At 53.3% G+C, this 22,918-nt stretch overlaps 1 protein-coding gene across 4 annotated transcripts in view; it reads right to left on the reverse strand.

Moving 5' to 3' along the window:
* SGSM3 (small G protein signaling modulator 3) overlaps window positions 85-22,918 on the reverse strand; it is a 41,768-nt gene continuing 18,934 nt past the window's right edge. For 2 of the 4 annotated variants that reach the window (XM_013988188.2, XM_021092841.1), the window contains 21 exons: window positions 9,676-9,793; window positions 9,103-9,188; window positions 8,618-8,684; window positions 6,328-6,518; window positions 6,146-6,253; window positions 5,520-5,663; window positions 5,052-5,247; window positions 4,543-4,688; window positions 4,118-4,342; window positions 3,730-3,784; window positions 3,443-3,570; window positions 3,186-3,341; window positions 2,969-3,023; window positions 2,746-2,795; window positions 2,412-2,564; window positions 2,183-2,253; window positions 2,022-2,070; window positions 1,859-1,944; window positions 1,082-1,204; window positions 917-977; window positions 164-673 (listed from right to left, as the gene is read on the reverse strand). In XM_013988188.2, coding sequence (XP_013843642.2) covers window positions 593-673; window positions 917-977; window positions 1,082-1,204; window positions 1,859-1,944; window positions 2,022-2,070; window positions 2,183-2,253; window positions 2,412-2,564; window positions 2,746-2,795; window positions 2,969-3,023; window positions 3,186-3,341; window positions 3,443-3,570; window positions 3,730-3,784; window positions 4,118-4,342; window positions 4,543-4,688; window positions 5,052-5,247; window positions 5,520-5,663; window positions 6,146-6,253; window positions 6,328-6,518; window positions 8,618-8,684; window positions 9,103-9,188; window positions 9,676-9,682 — 2,238 coding nt within the window. In that variant the 5' untranslated portion in view covers window positions 9,683-9,793 and the 3' untranslated portion in view covers window positions 164-592. Of the gene's footprint in view, window positions 674-916; window positions 978-1,081; window positions 1,205-1,858; window positions 1,945-2,021; window positions 2,162-2,182; window positions 2,254-2,411; window positions 2,565-2,745; window positions 2,796-2,968; window positions 3,024-3,185; window positions 3,342-3,442; window positions 3,571-3,729; window positions 3,785-4,117; window positions 4,343-4,542; window positions 4,689-5,051; window positions 5,248-5,519; window positions 5,664-6,145; window positions 6,254-6,327; window positions 6,519-8,617; window positions 8,685-9,102; window positions 9,189-9,675; window positions 9,794-22,918 lie in introns of those variants that run through there. The other 2 variants (XM_021092842.1, XR_002344287.1) reach the window with 2 other exon arrangements.

Below are 22,918 nucleotides of genomic sequence, written 5' to 3' on the forward strand. Positions count from 1 at the left end.
GTTAGTCCCTCGCGTTCAATCCACAGAAGGGGTGGGTGGTGTGGCTGGGTCCCCCACCATCTGGATGCCACCTCCCAGGCCTGGTAGGGCATTCTGGATCACTCTGGGAAGAGTGGAACCTTGGGCATGCAGCGCTGCAGCCCTGGCTGAACAGAAGACAGCTGCTTTCTCAAAGACAGTTTATTTATAAATCAAAGAGGCCAGGGAGCCTTTACCCGCCTATCCCCTTCCTGAGCAGAACTGACAGAACAGAGAGGGGGCTCCACCACCCCAAGGTTTTCATTGGGCACAGTGAGCAATGGCCCAGGGCCGAGCCCGCCCCCACCTGCTCCCGCCGCCCAACAGCACTGGGTGCCCAGGGCCGTGTCCCCAGACTCCCACCATGGAGTCCAGCCAGGGCTCCCCGAGCTCGTCCTCCCTTTGACCCTGCAGCTGGGGGGAGGGGGGCGCCTGGGCCACCTCAGACCCCACCCCAAAATGGGCCGGAGACTGGCCAGGGCCCGGCTGTTCTCATCTCGCTTGGGGAAGGGGCGCCAGTAGCCAAGGGGTTGGAGGAGGCCTGGGTGTGATGGGGGTCCCCGGAGGAAGAGCGTCACCCGTCTATGTCCCAGCTGAAGAGGTGGTGCTTCACCAGCATGTCCTGGACACCCTCCTTCAGGGGCTTCTTCTCCTCCTGCACAGGGACAGCCCCACCCCCATCATGGGCCGCAGGGCGACGTGGAGGGGGGCACAGTGCGAGCAGTGGGGCAGGAGCCGGGGTGGCTCTCAGGCGATGCCCTCACTCAGGGCCCCCACGAGGCAAGGCCTCAGCCGTGGAGAAGCATGAGGGGTGGTCTGTCAGCACAGATACCCAGACGGCCCCCCTGCAGCCCTGGGGAGGCAGCCTGCAGGGCCCGAGACCAACGCGACCACCCACCTCTCTCCTGGCAGGAAGCTCCCAGTCCTGGGAGAGGCTGAAGGCAAAGCAGCAGAGGACGCTGGAGGCCAAGAGACAGGGGAGGCTGTCAGCTGCCCTCAGGGTGGACCCCCACCCCCACCCCCACCCTGGGGCCAGGGCTCCAGAGGCCCAGCGCCTCCTCACCGCAGCTCGCACTTGATCTGGACCCAACCGGGGCTGCGCAGGAAGGACCAGGGCTGGTACCACTTCTCCACAGTCGCCAGGCTGGAACAGAGCACCTCCAGCCACAGGTGCAGCACCTGCTCGCTGGGCACAGGCAGGGGGAGGGGTTGGGGCTGCGCCTGGGCAGAAGTCCTCTTGCCCTGGGCCGCCCCTGCTGGGGGCCTCCAGCCACACCCCGAGCCTTTCCTCTGCTTTTTGGCCTCTGCATGTGACCCGCCTTTCCTCCCAGCTGGGGCTCTGCAGTGGCCTCACACGGGCAAACATGCTCAGGGGCCTACGGTCCCCGTGGTCCCCACTCAGTCCTGTCACAGCTCCTGCTGCGTCTGAGACTTGGCCACCACCTCCTGCCAGACTCGGGGGCCTCAGCCCTGCTGGTCCGTCCAGGAGGGACACATGCTAGCTGTGTTCTGAGCTATTCTCGGGGACCTAACCCCCTTCCCCAGGGTCAGAGCAGCCTGGGGGGCGCCCCTCTGCCAGGCAGCAGGTCCGGAAACCCCACACTCAACCTGGCCGAGGTCTGCGGCCCCCCCAGGCAGGCACCCCCCCGCCTAGTTTGCAGCTGCACCTGCTGAGCCCCTTATTGCTCACTTTGCTGAAACCCGTGCTTCACAAGCCCCCTGAGCACAGCCCCCCAGCAGGGGCCGGTCTCCCGCTGGAGGAAGAGCCGCCCAGGCCGAGCTTCCACCTCGGCCTGCCCGGCGCACAGGCCCCCGCCCCCCAGCAGCAGCAGACACTCACTTGAGACCCACGCAGATGAGAGAGCGGAGCTTGACGTCCATTTGTGCGTGTGCAGCATCATGGGTCACGTTGACCGACTGCACAGCCTGCAAGGGCACAGCTGTCACGCAGGTGTCCCCAGCTGCTGACCCAGCAGGCCCGCCCCACCCACGGCCCCGCGTACCCGGTAGAGCAGCTCCTCCGGGGTGAGGACTTTGCCGTCTTCATCCAACCTGGAGGCAGGGGGGGGGGCACGGAAGCTGCCAACACTGTCTGGTGGGTTCGGGCCACTCCGCCACCCCCAACCGAGGCTGCCTGGCGACCCTGCCAGGGGGACCAGGTTACCTGTACGTCTTACACAGCACCAGGCGCGAATACACGGAGTCGAAGTCTCTCTCGACCTCCCGGCCCGCTGCCTACGGGGCGGGGTGAGTGTCAGGGACCCCAGGGGAGCTACCAGGTCAAAGCCAGAGTCCAACTGAGGGCCTGTCGCCACCCCACCAGCTCCTGCCGCCAGCTCCACGGGGCGCAGGGAGGAGCTCAGTGAGGGACAGGGGCCCAGCCCCTGACTTACCTCCTCGATAAAGAGCCAGGGGTGGCAGGCGCCCCCGAGCAGGGAAGGCTTCTTCAGCCCGTGTTCAAACAGGGCCTTAAGGGCCGGGCAGAGGGTCCCTCGCACAAGGTCTGTGACCCCCTCTGTCACAGCATCGTCCCCGGCAATGGAATACTGGGGGGGCAGGGGGAGACAGGATTTGAGAGGCCCCAGCCCCATGACGGCAGCCAGCCAGCCTCTCCCCATCCTCGGCCACTGCCACAAGCCAGCAGGAGCTGGGGACACAGGCCCTGCCTGGCCCAGGGGGCAGAGGCCAGCAGCTCCCAGGGGCGCCCGGCCTCGGGCTCACACTCACCTCCTTGCTCCGCTCATCCAGGACCTCTACGAACTTGGCTGGAAACCAGCCTGTGGGAGAAGCAGGGCCCTGTGAGGAGCGGACGGCCCGGTGTCCCCGCCCTCCCCTGACGGCCGAGGACACGGCGAGGGAGGAGGCTCCCTGTCTGAGCAAATCCAGTGCCCGCTCCAGCGGCAAAGGGCTGGGCTTCACGGCCCGGCCGCCTCTCCTTCACCAGCCTCACCTCTCAGGCCGTTCAGCTCCCCGACCCAGCAGTGCTCGTCCTTCTGGGAGATGATCTGAGGGGAAGGGCAGGGCGCACAGCTCCAGTCGCGGCCTGGGCCTCGTGGGTGGCCCCGCTTCGTCCTCGCCCGGCGGCTCTGGTAGGGCGAGGGCTCGGCTCCCCCGCCCGCAGCCTCTGGGCCAGCAGGGACCAGGGCGCCCGCCCGCCCGCCACGCACCGTGATGATGTCGTTTTTGCGGAAGCCCAGCTCGTCATCGTCGTGGCGCTCGAAGTCCAGCAAGGCCTTGGCCCGGCGCGGGTGACTGCGCGAGCACGCCACGTAGTTCTCGTGGTCCCGCTGGTGGCTCTCCATGCTGTAGTCTGGGGTCAGCTCCTGCCGGGGGCAGACAGGCCCGGGGCAGGGGACGCTTGGGACGGGGCTGGGAAGGAGGGCCCTGGTCCGGCCGCCACGCAGGCCTGGGGCCCGAGACTCACCACACTGCAGTTCTTGGGGTCTGTGCACTGGAAGTGACGTGCCACACGCAGGATGGCTTCCCGGAGGTCGGCCACCAGTTCCGTCTGCTTGATGTTCTTGGCCTTGAGCGCCTCCAGGTCATCCTCCCCTGTGAGGCCCAGAGAGCAGTGGCGGCCCCGGCCCAGCTCGGCCCTGGGCCTGACTCCACGGCAGCTCGCACAGCACGTGGGGTGTGAGGACGGGCGCCCCTGGTCCGACCGCCCCCCTGAGCGCAGCCCAGCCCCGGCCCCCCGGGCAGAGTTCTCACCAAACAGCAGCGAGCTGATGCCAGACTTCCTGCGCTGGGTTCTGCGTCGGACAACCTACGGCGGGGAAATGGGGTGGCGGCGGCCCCTGAACCCTGTGCCCAGCCAAGTGGACGATGCCTCAGCACTGGAGGAGGCGGACAGGCCTACTGTGCAGAGGCCAGGCCGCATCTCATTCTGACACGGCTGCGAGGCCAGCTCTGAGGGTCAGACATGCCAGTTCCAAGCTGGGTCTGTCCCAGGGCCATGCCAAGGCCAAGGCGGTGGGTCCCTCCACAGCTGTGGCCTGACTGGACCCTGCGGGGCCCTGGGTGCTGAGCTGGAGGGGCGGCAGGAGCGGGGCAGGGCCGGGCTGGGGGTGAGCTGGGACCTCCTCCCTCGTGGGCCCACCTGGGAGAGGTTGGTGGTGGTGCTGGTGCCCAGGAGCTGGCCCTGGTCCGCTATGAGGTAGGCCAGGTGCTTGCGGCGCTGGGTCTCCACGGCCACGTCGGTGAGGGAGCCGGCCAGCCGCATGGCCTCGCCCAGCAGCAGGTCCGCGTCCTCCATCTGCGAAGGGATGTCTGACAGCGTGTTGAAGATGGAGGCCGAGTTCTCCGACTGGATCAGCTCCTCCTCCTGCGTGGGGCCAGCGGTGGGGGGTGTCACTGCCCAGCTGACCCCAGTCACCAGCCTCAGGCACGCGAACCTCCCGGGCGGTCAAGCGGAGCACAAGGAGCCCTGCCCAGGAGGGACAGCCTGCCCCGCCGGGGGGGCCTCGCAGGAGGCGCCAGTGGAGGGTGGGGGACTGGGGAGGGAGCCGGGGCCCTGGCCGGCACCTTGAGGCGCAGCATGCCCAGCGTGGTCTGGAACAGCACCAGGGAGCCCTCGTAGAAAAACAGGTCCCAGAGGCGCAGCAGCAGCTTAATGTGCACCACGCTGGCGAAGGCCGTGAGGAACCAGTGCAGCGTGATGAGGGACAGCTCTGCGGACACACACCGGAGGCCCTGGGCTGGCACCCTCAGCTGGCGCAGGACCGCTGGCCAGGGGCGTCCTCCAGGCACACGGCCTCGGAGGAGGCGGAGTGGAGCTCCCCCAAAGCAGCAGGAGGCCCTGCCTGCTCCACAGGCAGAGGGAGGACAGCCATCAGAGCCCCAGAGAACAAGAGCACAAGGAAGGCGGCGGGGCTGCGTGCACGGCGGGGCCGTCGTCAGATGAGCTCCCTCCCTCCTCCTAAGTGAGCCATTGGCCCCGTCCTCGGCTGGGTCCTGAGGTCTCGGACCTGCAGCACCCGAGGCAGAGCTCAGGACCCCTGGACCCCAGAGAAGAGGTGGGGTCGGGCCGTTACCGATGTCATGCTCCTGCAGCAGCTTGTCCAAGCGAGGCAGGTACTGGACGATGAGGTGGCGCAGGACCCGCTGGTCTGTCTGGACACCCAGCAGGGTGGTGCTGAAGTAGGAGGCAGGGAGCAGGTCCTCGATGATGGCACACATCATCCAGAAGGCGTCTTCCTCCTCCAGGAACAGCAGGAGGCAGGCAGCCACCTGGCCAGGGCAGGGCGAGAAGGGGCCTCTACCCAGGCCTCCAGACACACTGAAGAGGCACCCCCTCCGCAGTGGCCAAATGGAGTGAGGCCGCCTCTGGGGGTCACGGCAAGCCCGCGCCCACCTCAGGCTTGGAACCACAGGATCTGGCATCCCCTTCCCTCCTTGGGGCCCCCCACCCCTCCTCCCGTCCTCCTGCCCCAATGGGAGGTGGGGGCCGCCCAGGTTCAGGGAGAACACCCCAGCACGCCCCCCTTCCCGGCTGCGCTCACCATGCCGGTGCCCTGGCAGTAGCCGATCTCCGGGTAGAGCCAGGCCAGCGCTCGGAGCACCCTGCGCAGGCGCGGGACCCCGACGCTGCTCTCGCTGGCGAAGCAGGCGTTGCTGGGCATGGTGCGGAGCAGGTCCTTCTCGATCTGTCGGCAGCCCGCCCACACCAAGAGCCCGTGAGCCTCCACACCCCGACACCGAGACCCCCTGTGTGGGGCAAACCTCGGGCTGGCTTCCCTCCCAGGAGTCGGGGGTGGGGGGGGTGCCTCAGGCTCCGGGTCCGAGTTAGCCTCCCCGCTTTAGCCCGTGTGCCGCTGGTTTCCCCAGGTTCCCAGAGGAGGATGCGGGGTGGGGGTGGGGGTGGGGGGTGTAATAAAAATCAAATCCCAGATTCCCGGGCCGTGGAATGAGACTCTCTGGAACGAGGCCTCGAGGTCTGTATTTAAAATCTCCAGGGGGCCCTCGTGCACTAGGTTTGGTGGCCTTTTTGACACCTCCCCCGCCCCCGCCACAGAGGACCCAGAGGCCCTTTGGGGGCGAAAGGACCGCCCAGGCCAGGGAGAGGCCCCGCGGGCATCCCTAAGCCGCCAGCAGCCCAGGCCGAGCGCCGCCCCGCCCCCGGGCTCACCTGCTTGGCAGCCATGGTGTCGTCGTTGGAGCTGTTCTTCACGAGCTCGCGGTAGGTCAGCTCGGAGCTCCGCTTCTTCTGCAGGGCCCCCGAGAGCCGCATCCACAGCTGAGGGGAGGGGCGAGCGCGGCCCTCAGCCCTCGGCCCCGGCCCCACGCCCGCGCCGCCCCCCGCGGCCTCACCTGCGGCCTCATGCTGTGGGGGACGCCGGCCAGCACCAGGGCGCGGAGCTTCTCGGAGCGGGGCAGGGAGACGGCAATCTTGTCCCAGGTGAGGTCGCCCACGTCGTGGTTGTGCGTGAACTCGAGGTGGGCCTGCCAGCGCAGCCTCTGCGGGGGGTCGTCCAGCAGCCGGCCCGGCCGGGGGTCGCCGTCTGCAGGGAGGACGGGGCAGAGAGCCCCTCCACTGTCTGTGCTCTGGGTCCCCAGACCAGGTCTCGCCCCGAACCCAGAGCCACCTTTCCGGTCGCTCCCCGTGGCTCCAGCCGCCTCCCTTGGGCATCCTGAGGAGCCGCCCGAGCGCTTCACCTTCCCCCCAGCTGCCCAGACAGACCCCTACGCTCAGCCCCTCGCCTCACCAGGGGCTCAGGCCCAAACCAGGGAAGGCCCGGCTCCTCCTGCTGCCTGGATCCTGCTGGCTTCCTCTTCAGAGCACAGGCAGAACCTCGGCTCTCACCCTCCGACTTCGGCCCTGGTCCAAGCCACCAGAGCACCAGCCTTCTGACAGCAGCCCTAGAGGCTACACTCAGACCCCCTGCTCCCTGCACCCGACTCCTCCCCACAAGTCCACTCCCACCCCAGGGCCTTTGCAGCTGTCATGCCCTCCCCCCAGGCCCCAGTCTCTGGCCAAAGGTCTCCTCCTTCACCAGCCTACACACAACCCACCTCCCTTCCTCTCCCAGCCTGGAATTTTCTCAGAGCTCTTCTTGTTCCCAGCATCTGTGTGCCTCTACTGCCTGCTTTGGTTTGAGGCACTGGGGATGCAGAGCGGAAAGTGGCCCCCCGCCGTCCCTGGATGCACTGCCCCCAGAGAGCCGCGTCCTTCCGCATCCACAGCCTCAGCCCGGGCCTCGGCCTTCTACGACTGCACCTTCGGTGATCCAGTCACAGTAAAGCACACGAAGTTCAAGTTTACACTTTGTGGAGAATCAATAAACAAACGTCTAAACACTGTTCCCATCAAGATACAGAGTATCTCCACCATACTAGAAAGTTCCCTATGTTTTTCCCAGGCCCAGCTTTTTTTTTTTTTTTTTTAATTTTTTTTTTTTGTCTTTTTGCTATTTCTTGGGCTGCTCCCTCAGCATATGGAGGTTCCCAGGCTAGGGGCCGAATCGGAGCCGTAGCCACCAGCCTACGCCAGAGCCACAGCAATGCCGGATCCGAGCTGCCTCTGCAACCTACACCACAGCTCACGGCAACGCCGGAGCATTAACCCACTGAGCAAGGGCAGGGACCGAACCCACAACCTCATGGTTCCTAGTCGGATTCATTAACCACTGCGCCATGACAGGAACTCCAGGCCCAGCTTTTAACTTCCAAACATCTGCCTGTAAACCAGGGAACAAGGAAGATGGTTGGAGCCAGCAACATGAGTGACCTGAGGATGACTGGGTTCAGTCAACATCTTCTGGTTGGTGACAGGCTCATCCTGGTCCCTCGGGGACCAATAGGTGTCTTTGTAGCTGAAAACAATGGGAATGGCCTGGGGGCCCACTTACAGAAGAATGGTTTAAAAACATGATGACAAATCCATTATAATGGGATAATATGCAGCCATTGAAAAATATGCTTTAAAGTGGTCTTAGCTGACAGTAAAAAAATAACCTTAAGAGCTGTAAGAGCAATATGTAAACAAGTATATGCCATCTTAGTCATGAAAAGTACACAAAGCCAGGAGAGGAATACACTGAAATGTCAGCAGTCATCTTCAGGTTGCAGGATGAGGGGATATTTTAATTTTTTGAATTACCTACAATGAACATTATTGCTTTTATTATCATATGAGTATCAGTAAGATTAATCTTAAAAAACAACAAACCAAAAACAGGAGTTCTCCTTGTGGCTCAGTGGTAATGAACCCAGCTAGTATCCAAGAGGATGTATGTGGCTTCGATCCCTGGACTCGCTCAGTGGGTTGAGGATCCTGTGTTGCTGTGAGCTGCAGTGTAGGTTGCAGAAGCGGCTTGGATCTGGTGTTGCTATGGCTGTGGTGTAGGCCAGTGGCTACAGCTCTGATTCAACCCCTAGCCTGCAAATTTCCATATGCCATGGGTGCGGCCCTAAAAAGCAAAAAAACCCACAAAAAAAAAAAAACAGAGGACTCCATATACTTCTAACAGCACCACCATCAAATGTGACTCTGTCCTGGATTCTGGAATATCTGGGTGACACATTCAGAGCCGGAGGTCACAGCAGTGTGATCAATCTCTGGAGCTGACCCAGGAAGATGACCCAGGAGGGGCTCACTCACCTTCCTTGTCCATGCGGAAACCGAACTCATCATAGCAGATGCCTGGCTGCTCCACTGCCTCTTCCTTCTAGACCCAGGAGTAGGAAGAGTCAGCCTGGGAGCACCCACACTGCTGCCTGCTAAAACACCACCCAGCCTCACCACGCAGACCAAAGGGTACCCTTCTCCAAAGCCCCTGTGGTCATCAACCAGCTATAGGGGCCACAACCCTCTCAAATTCTCCTCAGAGCTCAAAGATGACAAGATGAAGGCAAGAAACATGTTGATGCATCTGTGTCCCCGTAATACTGAAGGCAGAGTGCCACACTTTTTCTCCAACCTAATGCCTGGTTCCCAGAGGACCTGGAGCTAAGAGGCATCTCTGATGTGACCTCCGATCCCGTGTGAATTTGGGGAGCCGCCCCTCCCAGGAAGCCTGCAGTGGGTCCCCTGCTGCCACAGCTTGGGAGCAGAGCTACCGGTGCCTGGCTGGCTAACTGCTGTACCTGTGTGTACTTGGCCAGGATCTCCTGGGGCCACATGCTGGGAGTCAGGGCTGAGAATGGGCCACTGGCAGAAGGTATGTGGCTTCCTAAAACCGAGGAGGACCAGGAACAGGAGGTGAAGAAAATGCAGGGCGCTCAGAGGGAAAATTCGAGTTGGGACATCCCCACTCCCACCCTCTCTCCCCCACCTCACCCGCCAGAGTGCCAGCATTAAAGGGGTGGACCATTTAGAGTGGGAGCGGGGAGAAACCCAGAAACATGCAACATTTTGGAGGAAGGAAAAGAAAACGAGCCATGTGTTACAGGACATAACCAAACTGCATCTCCTTGCTCCCCCTCCACCTCTGGGGGGGCAGGCTGGAAGGAGAGGACAGGGACTCAGGAAAACCAAGAGGAGCGCTGCAGTAACTCCCAGACGCGCATCAGAAGACCCTCCTCCCTCCACCCCTTACCTGGATGGCCCACATGACCCGCAAAGGTCCGTGGAAGGCAAGCCTGCTTTCCCTCCCAGTGGCTGTGTCCTCTGGATGAGAGTCCCCTGCCCCACTTCCCAGTCAGGCCCCTGCCACCCACCTGACATGGTGAAGAGGCAGGGCAAGCCTCCTGCAGATGGAGACTTGGGAGTTCTCCTATCCTGAGATCTTACAGCTGGAAGGCTCCTCAAGCTTCATCTGGTCCAGGAACATGTGCCCTGGTGGGAAAGCAAAGGGGGACGTCATCCAGTGCAGCCCCTCTCCTGGGGTCCTGCCCACCCCGACTCTGATTTGCTGGCCCAGAGGCAGTGGGAAGGTGAGTCCTGGCCACTGTCTGACAAGGAAGGTAGATCACACTTGAAGGAAAAAGCCTCCGATTCTGAACATTCCATCCAGGAGAAGACACACTTTGAAGGAGCTACAAAACTGTTGTTCTCAACAGCTCTGGGACCCTACAAGTGTCAGCTAGTTCCCATGCTATTAAGAAAAGAATCGGGAGTACAGACAGACCTCCTGATCCTCTATGCTCAGGCAAACGTTTATTAAAAAAGAAAACAAAAACCAGCCACCACCAAAACCTCTGTGAGTAGGTTCCCCCGAGCCACAACCTCTGAGGGATCATTTATTTTTTGGCCACACTTGAGGCACGCATTCCCGGGCCAGGAATCAAACCTGAGCCACAGCAGTAACCAGAACCACAGCAGTGACAACGCCAGATCCTTGACCTGCTGAGCCACAAAGGAACTCCAAGGGATCATTTAGACAGAACACATCCTGGCTTCTGAGTCACTACCCCCACTCACCTGACACTGACACTGCCATGTCATCCACCAGCCTGCTCGGCCACACTCTGCAGGATGCTCACCTGCAGCTGGGAAACCAGGAGACTGCAATCTAGCTAAATCTCTCCCGTCACTGTTTAAACCCCTGCCTGCCTCCCTCTTAAAAAAATGACTCAACAATAAGACAAACAGCCCAATTTAAAAATGGCCCAAAGACTTGAACAGACATTTCTCCAAAGAACAGAAGTGAAAGGCCAGTGTGCAGGTAAAAAGATGCTCAACGCCACTAGTCATTGGGGAGAGGTCCATCAAAACCACAGTGAGACAATGAGACACCACTTCACAGCCACAGGGATGGCTGTACTCAGAAAGACAACAATTAGCCAGTGAGGATGTGGAGAAATTGGAACTCTCCTACTCTGCTGGTGGGAATGTAAAATGGTGCAGCTGCTGCGCAAAAGAGTCTGGCAGTTCCTCAAAAGGTAAAACACGGAGTTACCGTATGACCCAGAAATTCACTCCTAGTAATTTCCCCAGGAGAATTACAGCAAGTGCCCACAGAAAATCTCGAACATGGACGTTCGCAGCAGAATTATTCACTATAGCCAAAAAGTAGAAAGAGTCCTTATGTCCAAGAACCGGTGAGTGGACATATGAAATGTACAGAGTATCCATACAATGGAATGTTGGTCAGCTGCAGAAAGAAATGAAGTGCTGCTAATGCTATAACATAGGTGAGCCCTAAAGTCATGCTCCGTAAAAGAAGCCAGCCACAAGAGGATGAATCTGAATGAGTCTATTTAAATGAAATGTCCAGAAGAGGCAAATCTATAGGCACAGAAAGTAGATTAGCAACTGCCAAGGGCGGGAGGAGGTGGGGAGGCAGAGTGACTATTAATGGACACGGGGTTTCTGTTTGCAGAGATGAAAAATGATCTGGAATTGGACAGAGGTGAAGGATGCACGACAGCATGAAATACGAAATCACTGAATCTTACATTTTAAAAAGAGTGAGCTTTGTAGCATATGTATTATACCTCAATTTAAAAAAATAAGAAGAGGCCATCAACTGAGGCCTCGACACTAGGAGTTTCCTCTAACTTCCCGTTTCTAACCTGCTCCTACTAGAAAGCCTATTATCACCCCCTTAAGCTTCAACAGAAATGCAGTTTTGGGGGTAGCTTTCTCAGCCTTTTCCTGAATATGAAGCTTCTCACTTCTAAGTGACATGAAAGGCTTTGACTCCAAGAGATAAATGGAAAGTAACAATAGAGATGTGGCTGAAATATTTTAGGACAAGTTGCCTCCTAGGTTTCGGAATCATGTTCACCTAGGTTGGACCCCCTCTGCCGTTTCTCAGGTCGGGGTCTCAGAGGGAACAGCTGCTGACCTGGGCCACGGCGGCCCCTCCTCCTCTCCATGCTGCCTGCCACAGACTTCTGCTCTGAAAAGTCTGGGTAAACGAGACGGGTCGGGTGAGTGAGAAAGAAACAGGAAATCAAACAACCACTTCGAGGGCACTGTGAGAAAACAGCACCCTATGGCTCTTCACTCCAGCACTTACTGAAAAATGGGCACATGAAAAAAAATCCCAGTTCTCTTTAAAGGCACACTTGAGGAGTTCCCGCTGTGGTGCAACGGTATTGGTGGAGTCTTGGGAGAGCTGGGATGCCGGTTCGTTCCCCAGCCAAGCACAGCGGGTTAAGGATCGGATGTTGCCACAGCTTCAGCTTAAGTGAAAACTGTGGCTCAGATCTGATCCCTGGCCCGGGAGCTCCACATGCCATGGGGTGGCCAAAAATGGAAGGAAAAAAAAGACACTTGCAAATCTGGGGCCAAGACAGTCATCTTGCAGGTCCTAAGGGCAGCTCAGCTGGGTCACCAACCTCTATTCCCGCCCCAGACACATTCTGACGGGACGACTTTCGGGCTAAATGCCCATCATGGAGGTTTTGGTGCCCGAGTGGGAGGGCGTAGTCCTGCTTCCAGACAAGCTCTGCTGAGAAATGGATGGCAGAACCCGCTTCCCTAATGAGCCAGCCTTCCTAGGCTTGTCTGTGCTGCGTGAGGAAAACCGAATGCCTTCCTTCGGCATAAGAGGTAGATGGGGCCTGGTTTGAACCAGAATTCGGTGCTGGACAGAGCATTATGTGAGTTTTACATGAAAGGGATTGAAGTTCTTAAAATCATGTCATCATTCAATCCCCACAGCACACTCTGAAGCAGACTGTTCCTCACACACGAGAAAACAAACCTAAGTTTCCCAAATGCACCCCGATAACCATGCCCCCAACACCACCGTGCTCCCCACACCCGGCAAGATGTTGCCACACGGCCCCCAGCTCGACGGTGCCAGGAAATAACCCCGCGCTCGGCCATGCCCCCCACTGGCCTGGGGCCCTGGGAGGGCATACCGCTGTGGCGCCATCCTGGGAGGGGGCAACTCCAGGGCCACCCCCTGCACCACCTTCGTGGTGCCCAAGGTTAAAGCGAAGACCTCTCCGAGCGGACAGATGCGGATTCAATCCCAGCTCTGCCGTGCCTGTCCACGGCCCCTCTCTGAATCACAGGTTTCTCCCCACAGGATGAAATAACGCCTCACAGGGGTTCCAAGGTGGAAATGAGGGCAGAAGCAGCCCAGCAGGGACTCGGCAAGGACTCGGGGAGCACCAGGCAAGTAGCAGGAGTCCTCATAACTTCCAGCAGGCTAGTTAACACCTGGGCCTTCTACACGGACGTTACTAAAGGCTGATTTCCATCCCTCACCACCTATAGAAATGACAGCTTCAAGTGGTACAGCAGAACACGTGCCAGTTGAGATCACCTGAAAGATTCCTCCTCGGGGAGGTAGGGATGTGGGTGTTTCCTCCAGAAGGGCAAAGAAAGGGTGAAGGAAGCAGGTGCTGCCTGTAGTGGAAGAAAGGAGCTGTGTCTGGCTCTGGAGGACTGAGGGGCTGGGAAGACAATTCCCAGTTGGCAGCAACCTGTCCTGACCCTGCCTTGCCTCCCGCACATTCATTCACTCAACAGTTACTGAGCACAGCCACGAGCCACACAAGGCTCTAGGGGTTTCTCAGTGAAAAACAGAAGTCCCAGCCATTATACTGCAGGAGAATCAATGATCCTAAAAATTGTGGAATTCCCTTGTGGTTCAGCAGGTTAAGGATCCAACATTGTCACTGCAGCAGCTGGGTTTGCTGCTGAGGCATGGGTTTGATCCCTGGCCCTGAAAACTTCCATAGGGCATGGGAGTGGCCAAAAATAAAAATAAACAGAGAGCTGTGTCAGATGGTGATAACTCCAAAGGAGGGTAAAGGCATAGCGAGCACCAGAAAAGAGGGGCCACAGAGCTAACGCGGTCAGGAAAAGCTCTTTGAGGATAAGGTGACGTCCAAGCAAAGACCCAAACAAGAGGAAGAGAGAGAGCAAGTGCTGTGGCTCCTGAGAACAGGGATCCAGGTGGCAAGAGCAGGTGGAGGAGGGCTGGGGAGGGGAGGAGGAAACACTGGGGGTGCGGCGGGGTCTCGGAGGGCCTTACAGTGTGATCTAGAGCCAGACCTCAGCCTCCGCGGGCTGGACATTACAGGAGAGTTCTGAGCAGAGGCGAAGCTGAATCTGACTTAGCATTTAAAAGTGCTCGCTGGCTGCAGTGCAAAAGAAGACTGCAGAGCCGGGAGGTGGTGACGCTGTAGGAATGATGTTGGCTTTGCTACTGTGGGAACAGTGAGAGACTGTCAGAGTCTGGATATCTTTTCAAAAATCTCTGCAATTATATATACATATGCTGTTTCTCTCACCCACGGCCCCTGAGTTCCCAATAGGAGCCGGATGTGATACTGCTCTTCTGGGCAGGCAGGTTTTTCCTGCCTCTAGTCGCTATGGAAACCTGCCTGAAAAGCAGCCATCTGGAAGCTGGCTGCTGCAGCCACGTCACTGGTGGCCCTGCTGTTGTCACAGAGTATTGAGTGGTAAAAACTTTTCGAAAACAGGGAGAAATACACTGGAGGCAGATTAAAAGACCCTATTAAGCATGAAGTGTAATTTTTAGAAATTTCTTCTATAGAGTTCCCTGGTGGCCCAGCAATTAAGGGTCAGGCCTTGTCATTGCTGCTTAGGTCACTGCTGTGGCACAGGTTCGATCCCTGGCCTGGGAAATTCTGGATGCAAAGTTGCAATATTTTTTTCTTCTGTTTCAAAGTTGCTTGCACCAATACTAATAACAACTAGCTCTGAGATTTAAAAACAAACACAAAAACACAGGCAACTCATGAATTACCTATAAATTGGTACATTCCCTCAGGAATGGAATATCCATAAATATTTCATACCCTTTGATCCTGTAACTATTCTCCTGGAAACTCATTTAAGGAAGTAATTCAAGAGGGAGTTCCCGTCGTGGCGCAGTGGTTAACGAATCCGACTAGGAACCATGAGGTTGCGGGTTCGGTCCCTGCCCTTGCTCAGTGGGTTAACGATCCGGCGTTGCCGTGAGCTGTGGTGTAGGTTGCAGACGCGGCTCGGATCCCGCGTTGCTGTGGCTCTGGTGTAGGCTGGTGGCTACAGCTCCGATTCAACCCCTAGCCTGGGAACCTCCATATGCCGCGGGAGCGGCCCAAGAAATAGCAAAAAGACAAAAAAGGAAATAATTCAAGAGAAACAAAAAGGTATATGTATGAAAAGGTCTACCTCAGCCTTAGCTACATGACAAAAACATGAGAACAATTTATATGTCACACACTGGGGGAATGAAACAAATCTGCATATACTGACCAGTATCTATATGTAATCATTTCATATTCCAGTTACGGACTTCGCATCTGGCCAAGGTGGAGTCAGAGTTACAGGGACTGGATTTACCTTAACCTCAACAACTAAAAAGCAGATACATGAAACGGCGGTTTTCAAATGCTGGATGACAAGCAGCCAGGAGAGTGAAGGCCGAGAGGTAGAACACAACTGAGGTGAGAACCCTGTGACCCCTGCTACTGCCTGGAGAGGCTGCACCCAAGAATGGGCACAGGCAGGAGGGCGGAGGAGCTGAGAGTTAGAGGCAGCCAAAACTGAATTTGTAGAGTAGGGAACTGGAGACAAGACTTGTACAGAGAGCTCCAGAAATCTGCAAAGAGCACCCCCAAATCTTTGCGTGAATACTGGGAAGAGCACATGTGTGCAGAAGCCACCCAAGGTTGGGAAGAGAACCACCTGCAAGGAACAGAAGGAATAATACCTGAAGTTCATGCTCCTGAGTCACGGTAATGTATTTTCCTTTTTAGAAATTGTGCCTAAATTTTGTTAAGCACTTTTGCATCTGTGTTCATGAGCGATGTTTGTAGTTTTCTTTCCTAGGAATGCCTTTTTCTGGTGTTAGTGTCAGGATGGTTTCTGCTTCACAGAATGATCTGGGAAGTAGATCCTCCTCTTCCATTTTCAGGAAGAGTTTGTGTAGAAATTGGCATTATCTCCTCCTTAAACACTGAATAGAAATCACCAATGAAGTCTCCTGTGCCTGGAGTTTCCTCTGTGGAAAGGTTCCAACTACAATTTCTTTCTTTCTTTCTTTCTTTCTTTCTTTTTTTTTGGCTGAGCCCACGATATGCAGAAGTTTCCAGACCAGTGATTGAATCTGTGCTGCAGCAGTGATCCAAGCCATGGCACTGACAACGCCAGATCCTTAATCTGCTGAAACACCAGAGAACTCCATACAATTTCTTTAGTAGAGACAAGCCTATGTAGATTATCTTTTTCCTCTTAAATGAACTTTGGTAGTTTGTGTACTTTCAAGGAATCAATCTATTGCCCAAGTTGTCGAATTTACTGGTAAACTTGGTCCAAAGATGGAGTTCCCGTTGTGTGTGGTGCAGCGGAAATGAATCCAACGAGTAACCATGCGGTTGCCAGTTCAATCCCTGCCTCAGTGCGTTAAGGATCCAGCGTTGCCGTGAGCTGTGGTGTAGGCCGGCAGCTACAGCTCCGATTCAGCCCCTAGCCTGGGAACCTCCATATGCTGTGGGTGTGGCCCTAAAGAGCAAAAAAATAAAAAAAATAAATTTAGGAGTTCCTGTCATGGCGCAGTGGCTAACGAATCCGACTAGGAACCATGAGGTTGCGGGTTCGGTCCCTGCCCTTGCTCAGTGGGTTAACGATCCGGCATTGCCGTGAGCTGTGGTGTAAGCTGCAAACGCGGCTCGGATCCCGAGTTGCTGTGGCTCTGGCATAGGCCAGTGGCTGCAGCTCCAATCGACCCCTAGCCTGGGAACCTCCATATGCCGTGGGAGCGGCCCAAAGAAAGAGCAAAAAGACAAAAAAAAAAAAAAAAAAAAAAAAAAAAAAAAAAAAAAATTTAGTCCAATGTATGCAGAAGAAAGAAAAGAATAAAGAAGATAACAGAAATCAAAAAATGTAAAACCTAAAGACAGAAAACAATGAAACCAAAATCTGTTCCTTTGAGATCAATAAAAATCAAAGTTCTGATTAGATTGAAGAGGAAAAGTGAAAAAGACATAGATTAACAATACGATCAGAAATGGAAGCAGATACACCACAGATCCTAAAGTATTAAAAGGATAAGGAGAGAATATTGCGAACGACTTTGCCCACAGGTTCTACAAGACCTAAAAACAGTATCATCATGACCAAGTGGGATTTATCTTGGGAATGCAGGACTTGTTCAGCATTTTAAAATTAGTGCAGAGGTCCCCTGGTAGCTCAGCAGGTTAAGGATCTGGCATTGTCACTGCTGTGTCTTGGGTCACTGCTTCAACCCTTGGCCCAGGGATTTCTGCATGTTGCAGGCGCAGCCAAAAAAATTAATCCATGTAATTCAGTACTCTGCTTAATTGAATTCAACAGGCTACGGAAAAACCATATGATTTTCTCAATAGATACAGTTAGAGCATCTGACAAAAGTCAACATCCATTCATGATAAAACCTCTCAGCAAGCTAGAAATATAGGAAACCTCCTTAACCTAATAAAGGGCATCTACAAAAATCCTACAGCTAACATCATACTTAATGATAGATAAATGACTGAATGCTTTCTCCCTAAGCTTGGGAACAAGGAAAGGATTCAACATAATTCCAGTTAAAATCCCAGTAGGATATCTTGGAGAAACTGACAATCTGACTCTGAAATTAAAACAGATAGGCAAAGGAATTAGAATACTCAAAACAACTTTGAAAAAGCAGAAAGTTAGAGGATTCACACCATCTGATTTCAATACCTAGTATAAAGCTACAGAACAGGGTGGCACTGGCAAAAGGAAAGACTTATAGATCAGCAGAACGGAACAGCTGATCCAGAAAGAGACCCATAGGTATGGTCAATTAAGGTCATGCATTGACTTGTGTCCCTGCAAAAAGATACATTGAAGTTCCAACCCTCAGAATGTGACCTTATTTGGAAACCGGGTCTTTGCTGATTTAACCAACTTAAGATGACATTATTAAGGTGAGCCCTAATCCATTAGGACTGGTGTTCTTATAAAAAGGGAAAATTTGCACACAGACATATTCAGAGAGAGGACATGAAGAGACAGAGACCACCACGGGAAGGAGAGATTGGAATTATGGTGTAACAAGCTGAGGACTTCCTGGGACCAGCAGGAGCTGAAAGAAGCAAGGGCAGAGCTTCCCTACAGGCTTCAGAGTGAACATGGCCTGGCTGATCTCTCGAGTTCAGATTTCTAGACTCCAAAACGGTGAGATACTATTACTGTTGTTCTAACTCACCCAGTTTGTGGTACTTTATTACGGCAGCCCTAGGAAAGTAATATAATTAATTTTCTTTCTTTCTTCTTTTTTTTTCTTTTTTCTTTTTAGGGCTGCACCCACGGCATATGGAGGTTCCCAGGCTAGGAGGCAAATCAGAGCTACAGCTGCCGGCCTACACGGCAGCTCAGGGCAACCCTGGATCCTTAACCCACTGAGCGAGGCCAGGGATCGAACCCGCAACCTCGAGGTTCCTAGTCCTCGTTTCCGCTGTGCCATGATGAGAACTCCCACAGTTAATCAAAAAAAAAAAAAAAAAAAAAAAAAAGTAATACAAAGGCAATTCGACAGAGAAAGGACAGTCTTTTTCAAAAAATGGTCCTAGAAACATCACTACAAAACTTACAAAGGAAAACAAATGTTTGTGACCTTGGTTAGGCAAAGATTTCTTAGATATTACACTAAAAGCATGACCTATAAAAGAAAAAAGAAAAAAAACTTAATTAAATTGGACTTTATCAGAAGCCACAGATGGTGGAAAACATGTTCAAATCACAATTTGATTAAGGACATGTATTCAGAATATAAAAATTTTTCAAAACTCAGTAAGCTGGGGAGGAGTTCCCATCGTGGCTCAGTAGAAATGAATCTGATTAGTATCCATGAGGACGCAGGTTCCATCCCTGGCCTCACTCAATGGGCACTGCTGTGAGCTCTGGTGTAGGTTGCAGATGTGGTTCGGATCTCATGTTGCTATGGCTGTGGCATAAGCCAGTGATTACAGCTCCAATTTGACCCCTAGGCTGGGAACCTCCATGTGCCTTGGTGAGGCCCTAAAAAAGACCAAAAACAAAACAAAACAAAACCTCAGTGAGCTAGAAACACAATCCAAATAAAAAAATAAAATGGGAGCTCTCGCTGTGACTCAGTGGGTTAGGTACCCAACATAGTCTCTGTGAGGATGTGGGCTCGATCCCTGGCCTCACACAGTGGGTTAAGGATCCAGCGTTGCCACAAGCTGCAGTGTAGGTCACAGATGTAGTTCAGATACCAGTGTTGCTGTAGCGTAGGCCCACAGCTGCAGCTCCAATTCGACCCTTAGCCCAGGAACTTCTATAAGCCCCAGGTGTGGCCTTAAATAAAAAATAAAATGGGCAAAAGATCTGCCTGAAAACATTACCAAAGAAGATATACAGATGACAAGCATACAGAAAGATATTTGACGTCACTGGTCATTAAGTAAATGCACATTAAAACCATGACGAGATATTAACACATACACACTAAACAGCTACAACTAAAAAACAAAACACCACCACCACCTGAAAAAATCAAGTGCCGATGAAGATTCAGAGTAACTAGAACGCACACACATTGCTGCTGGGAATGCAAATGGTACCGCAATTGAGGATGAGGGTTGGCAGTTTTTTATAAAGTTAGACATATACTTACCATACAACCCAGCAAACTCACGGCTAGTTATTTTTACCAAAGTGAAATTAAACTTTTTTTTTTTTTTTCTTTTCAGGGCTACACCCTCAGCATATGGAGGTTCCCAGGCTATGGGTCAAATCGGAGCTAAAGCAGCTGGCCTACACACAGCCACAGCAATGTGGGATCTGAGATGCGTCTGCAACCCACACCACAGCTCACGACAACGCTAGATCCTTTACCCACTGCTGAGTGAGGCCAGGGATCGAAGAGGCGACCTTCCTAGTTGGATTAGTGCCACAATGGGAACTTCTGAAAACTTCTGCTTACACAAAAACCTATATGTATGGAGCTTTATCCATGATTGCGAAAATCTGAAAACAACTCAAATGTCCTAACTGGTGAATGGATAAAGAATTGGGGTACATTCATATAATTGACTACTATTCAAGGAAAAACAAGTCTACTGACACACAGAGATGAACTTCAAATGCATTTTGCTAAAGGAAAGAAGTGAAATTAAAAAGGTTATATACTGTGCAATGCTCTTTATATATACACATATATATATATAAATGACATTTCCAGAATGTCATATATACATGACATTCTGGAAAAGGCAAAACTACAGTACAAAAAGCAGACAGGTGGTTTCTATCAGATTGGAGCAGTGGGAAGAGTTGATCACACAGTGATATGGGGTAGTTTTGGGGGGTGATAGACTGGCTCTAGCCTGCTTGCGTTGGTAATTACATTAACTATGTGTATTTGTCAGCACTTACACAACTGCATACTAAAAGCGGTGAATTTTATATAAATTACACCTTAACATAAAAGAAGAATAGAATTATCTCAGTGAAAGAAGCCAGATTTTTTTTTTCTTTTTTTGCTTTTTAGAGCCACTTTGTTAACTGCTGAGCCACGAAGGGAACTCCTGAAAGAAGCCAGATTTAAGATCATAACAAGAATTCCAATTATGAGGACTAAATAAATATGCAAACTTTATAACATTGAGTGAAAATATCCTATTACAATACAGCACGAACACTCAGAAATGTACAGGAGTTCCCATCGTAGCTCAGTGGAAACTGACTAGTATCCATAAGGATGTAGGTACGATCCCTGGCCTCGCTCAGTGGGTTAAGGATCCAGGGAAAGAATCACTGAAGCAGTATTTGAGTTGAAACCTCAAGGACAAGAAGCCAGCCTTACAAAGATGGGAGTAGAGTCATGGGCAGACAGCACGGCAAGTCCACAGACTCTAAGGTGGGGAAGACCTTGAAGGAACAGAAAGAAGCCCAGTAACTGAAACACGATGGACAAGGCAGACAATGGTAGGAGGAAACGGAAGAGGCAGAGGCACCCAGATCGCCAGGGGACGACAGGCCACAGTGAAGGATTTCGATTTTAAGGACAATGGGCATCCACAGAGGGTCCTAAACATGGCAGTGGGATGAACTAATAACGTTTTTTTAAAAAAAATCACTCTGGAGTTCCCGTCGTGGTGCAGTGGTTAACGAATCCGACTAGGAACCATGAGGTTGCGGGTTCGGTCCCTGCCCTTGCTCAGTGGGTTAACGATCCGGCGTTGCCGTGAGCTGTGGTGTAGGTCGCAGACACGGCTTGGATCTGGTGTTGCTGTGGCTCTGGTGTAGGCTGGCAGCAACAGCTTCGATTAGACCCCTAGCCCGGAACCTCCACATGCCGAGGGTGCGGCCCTCAAGGGACAAAAGACCAGAAAAAAAAAAAAAAGAATAAGAAATTCAAGAAACATTTAAACAGGTGACAGGATACACAAGTTTACATCCTTAAAGAGATGTAAAAACTAAAGAGATAAGTCTGGGAGTCTTTCAACAAATAGCTGTTTTCTGAACAACTGCTATGCACCAGACACTGTTTCACATGCAAGCAACACAATAATAAAACAAGACAAAGTTCTTGCTCTTGTGATCCTGCAGTTTCCTCATCTGTAAAACGAGGATGACAAATGATAAAACGTTAATACTGATCACAATACACGGCACACAGTATGCGCTTAATAAAGCCAGCTACTAAAATTAGTGACAGAAAACAGACAATAAATAAATAAATAATTTCAGAGTAATAATACATGCTATGAAGAAAATAACAGAATAGGTGACAGGTGACAGGTAGGGGCAGGAGGGCTATTTTTTTTCTTTCTTAGCCACCCCTCAGCATATGGAGTTCCCAGACCAGGGATCAGATCTGAGCTGCAGTTGCAACCTAAGCCACAGCTGCAGCATCACTGGATCCTTAAGCCTCTGTGCCAGGCCTGGGATTGAACCTGCATCCCAGCACTCCCAAGATGCCACCAATTCCGTTGTGCCACAGTGGGAACTCCAGGAGGGCTATTTTTTTATGATTTTTATTTTTTCCCTCATAGTTGATCTAAGGTGTTCTGTCAAGGGGAGGTCTATTTTTGATAGGTGTTCAGGGACGGCCTCTTTGAGGAGATGGCATTTCAGCTAATGTCACAATGAACAGTCCAGCTCTGCAAAGACCTAAAAGGGAAGCTCAAACAAGGAAATGGGAGTTCCCACTGTGGCTTGGCATGTTAAGAACCTGACTTAGTCTCCGTGAGGATATGTGTTCGATCCCTAGCCTCCCTCAGCAGGTTCAGGTTGCCACAGGCTGTGGTGTAGGCTGCAGATGTGGCACGGATCCACTGTTCCTGTGGCATAGGCTTGCAGCCCCAATTCTACCCCTGGCCTGGGAACTTCCATATGCTGCAGGTGCAGGTATAAAAATAAAAATTAAAAAAAAAAAAAAAAAACCTCAAGGAAATGGCTCATGCAAGGGCCTTAAAGAACAAAAGACTGGGAGTTCCCGTCGTGGCGCAGTGGATAGAATCCGACTAGGAACCATGAGGTTGCGGGTTCGGTCCCTGCCCTTGCTCAGTGGGTTAACGATCCGGCGTTGCCGTGAGCTGTGGTGTAGGTTGCAGACGAGGCTCAGATCTTGAGTTGCTGTGGCTCTGGCGTAGGCCGGCGGCTACAGCTCCAATTGGACCCCTAGCCTGGGAACCTCCATATGCCATGGGAGCGGCCCAAGAAATACCAAAAAAAAAAACCTAAAAAAATAAAAAAATTTAAAAAAAAGAACAAAAGATTTATTATACTGGAGGATAAAGAAAATGTCTCTGAGATATAGCAATGAGGGGAAAGTAACAGACATCACGGAGAGGCAGGAGAAACTGGATTATGCAGGGCCTTCTACCCATAGCAAAGCCTCTGGATTTTATTTTATTTTATTTTATTTATTTATTTATTTATTTATTTTGTCTTTTTGCCATTTCTAGGGCCACTCCCGCGGCATATGGAGATTCCCAGACTAGGGGTCGAATCAGAGCTGTAGCCGCCGGCCTCCGCCAGAGCCACAGCAACTCGGGATCCGAGCCTCGT

Source organism: Sus scrofa, chromosome 5 (assembly GCF_000003025.6).
Source record: "Sus scrofa isolate TJ Tabasco breed Duroc chromosome 5, Sscrofa11.1, whole genome shotgun sequence".
In the NCBI taxonomy this organism is placed as follows: domain Eukaryota; kingdom Metazoa; phylum Chordata; class Mammalia; order Artiodactyla; family Suidae; genus Sus; species Sus scrofa.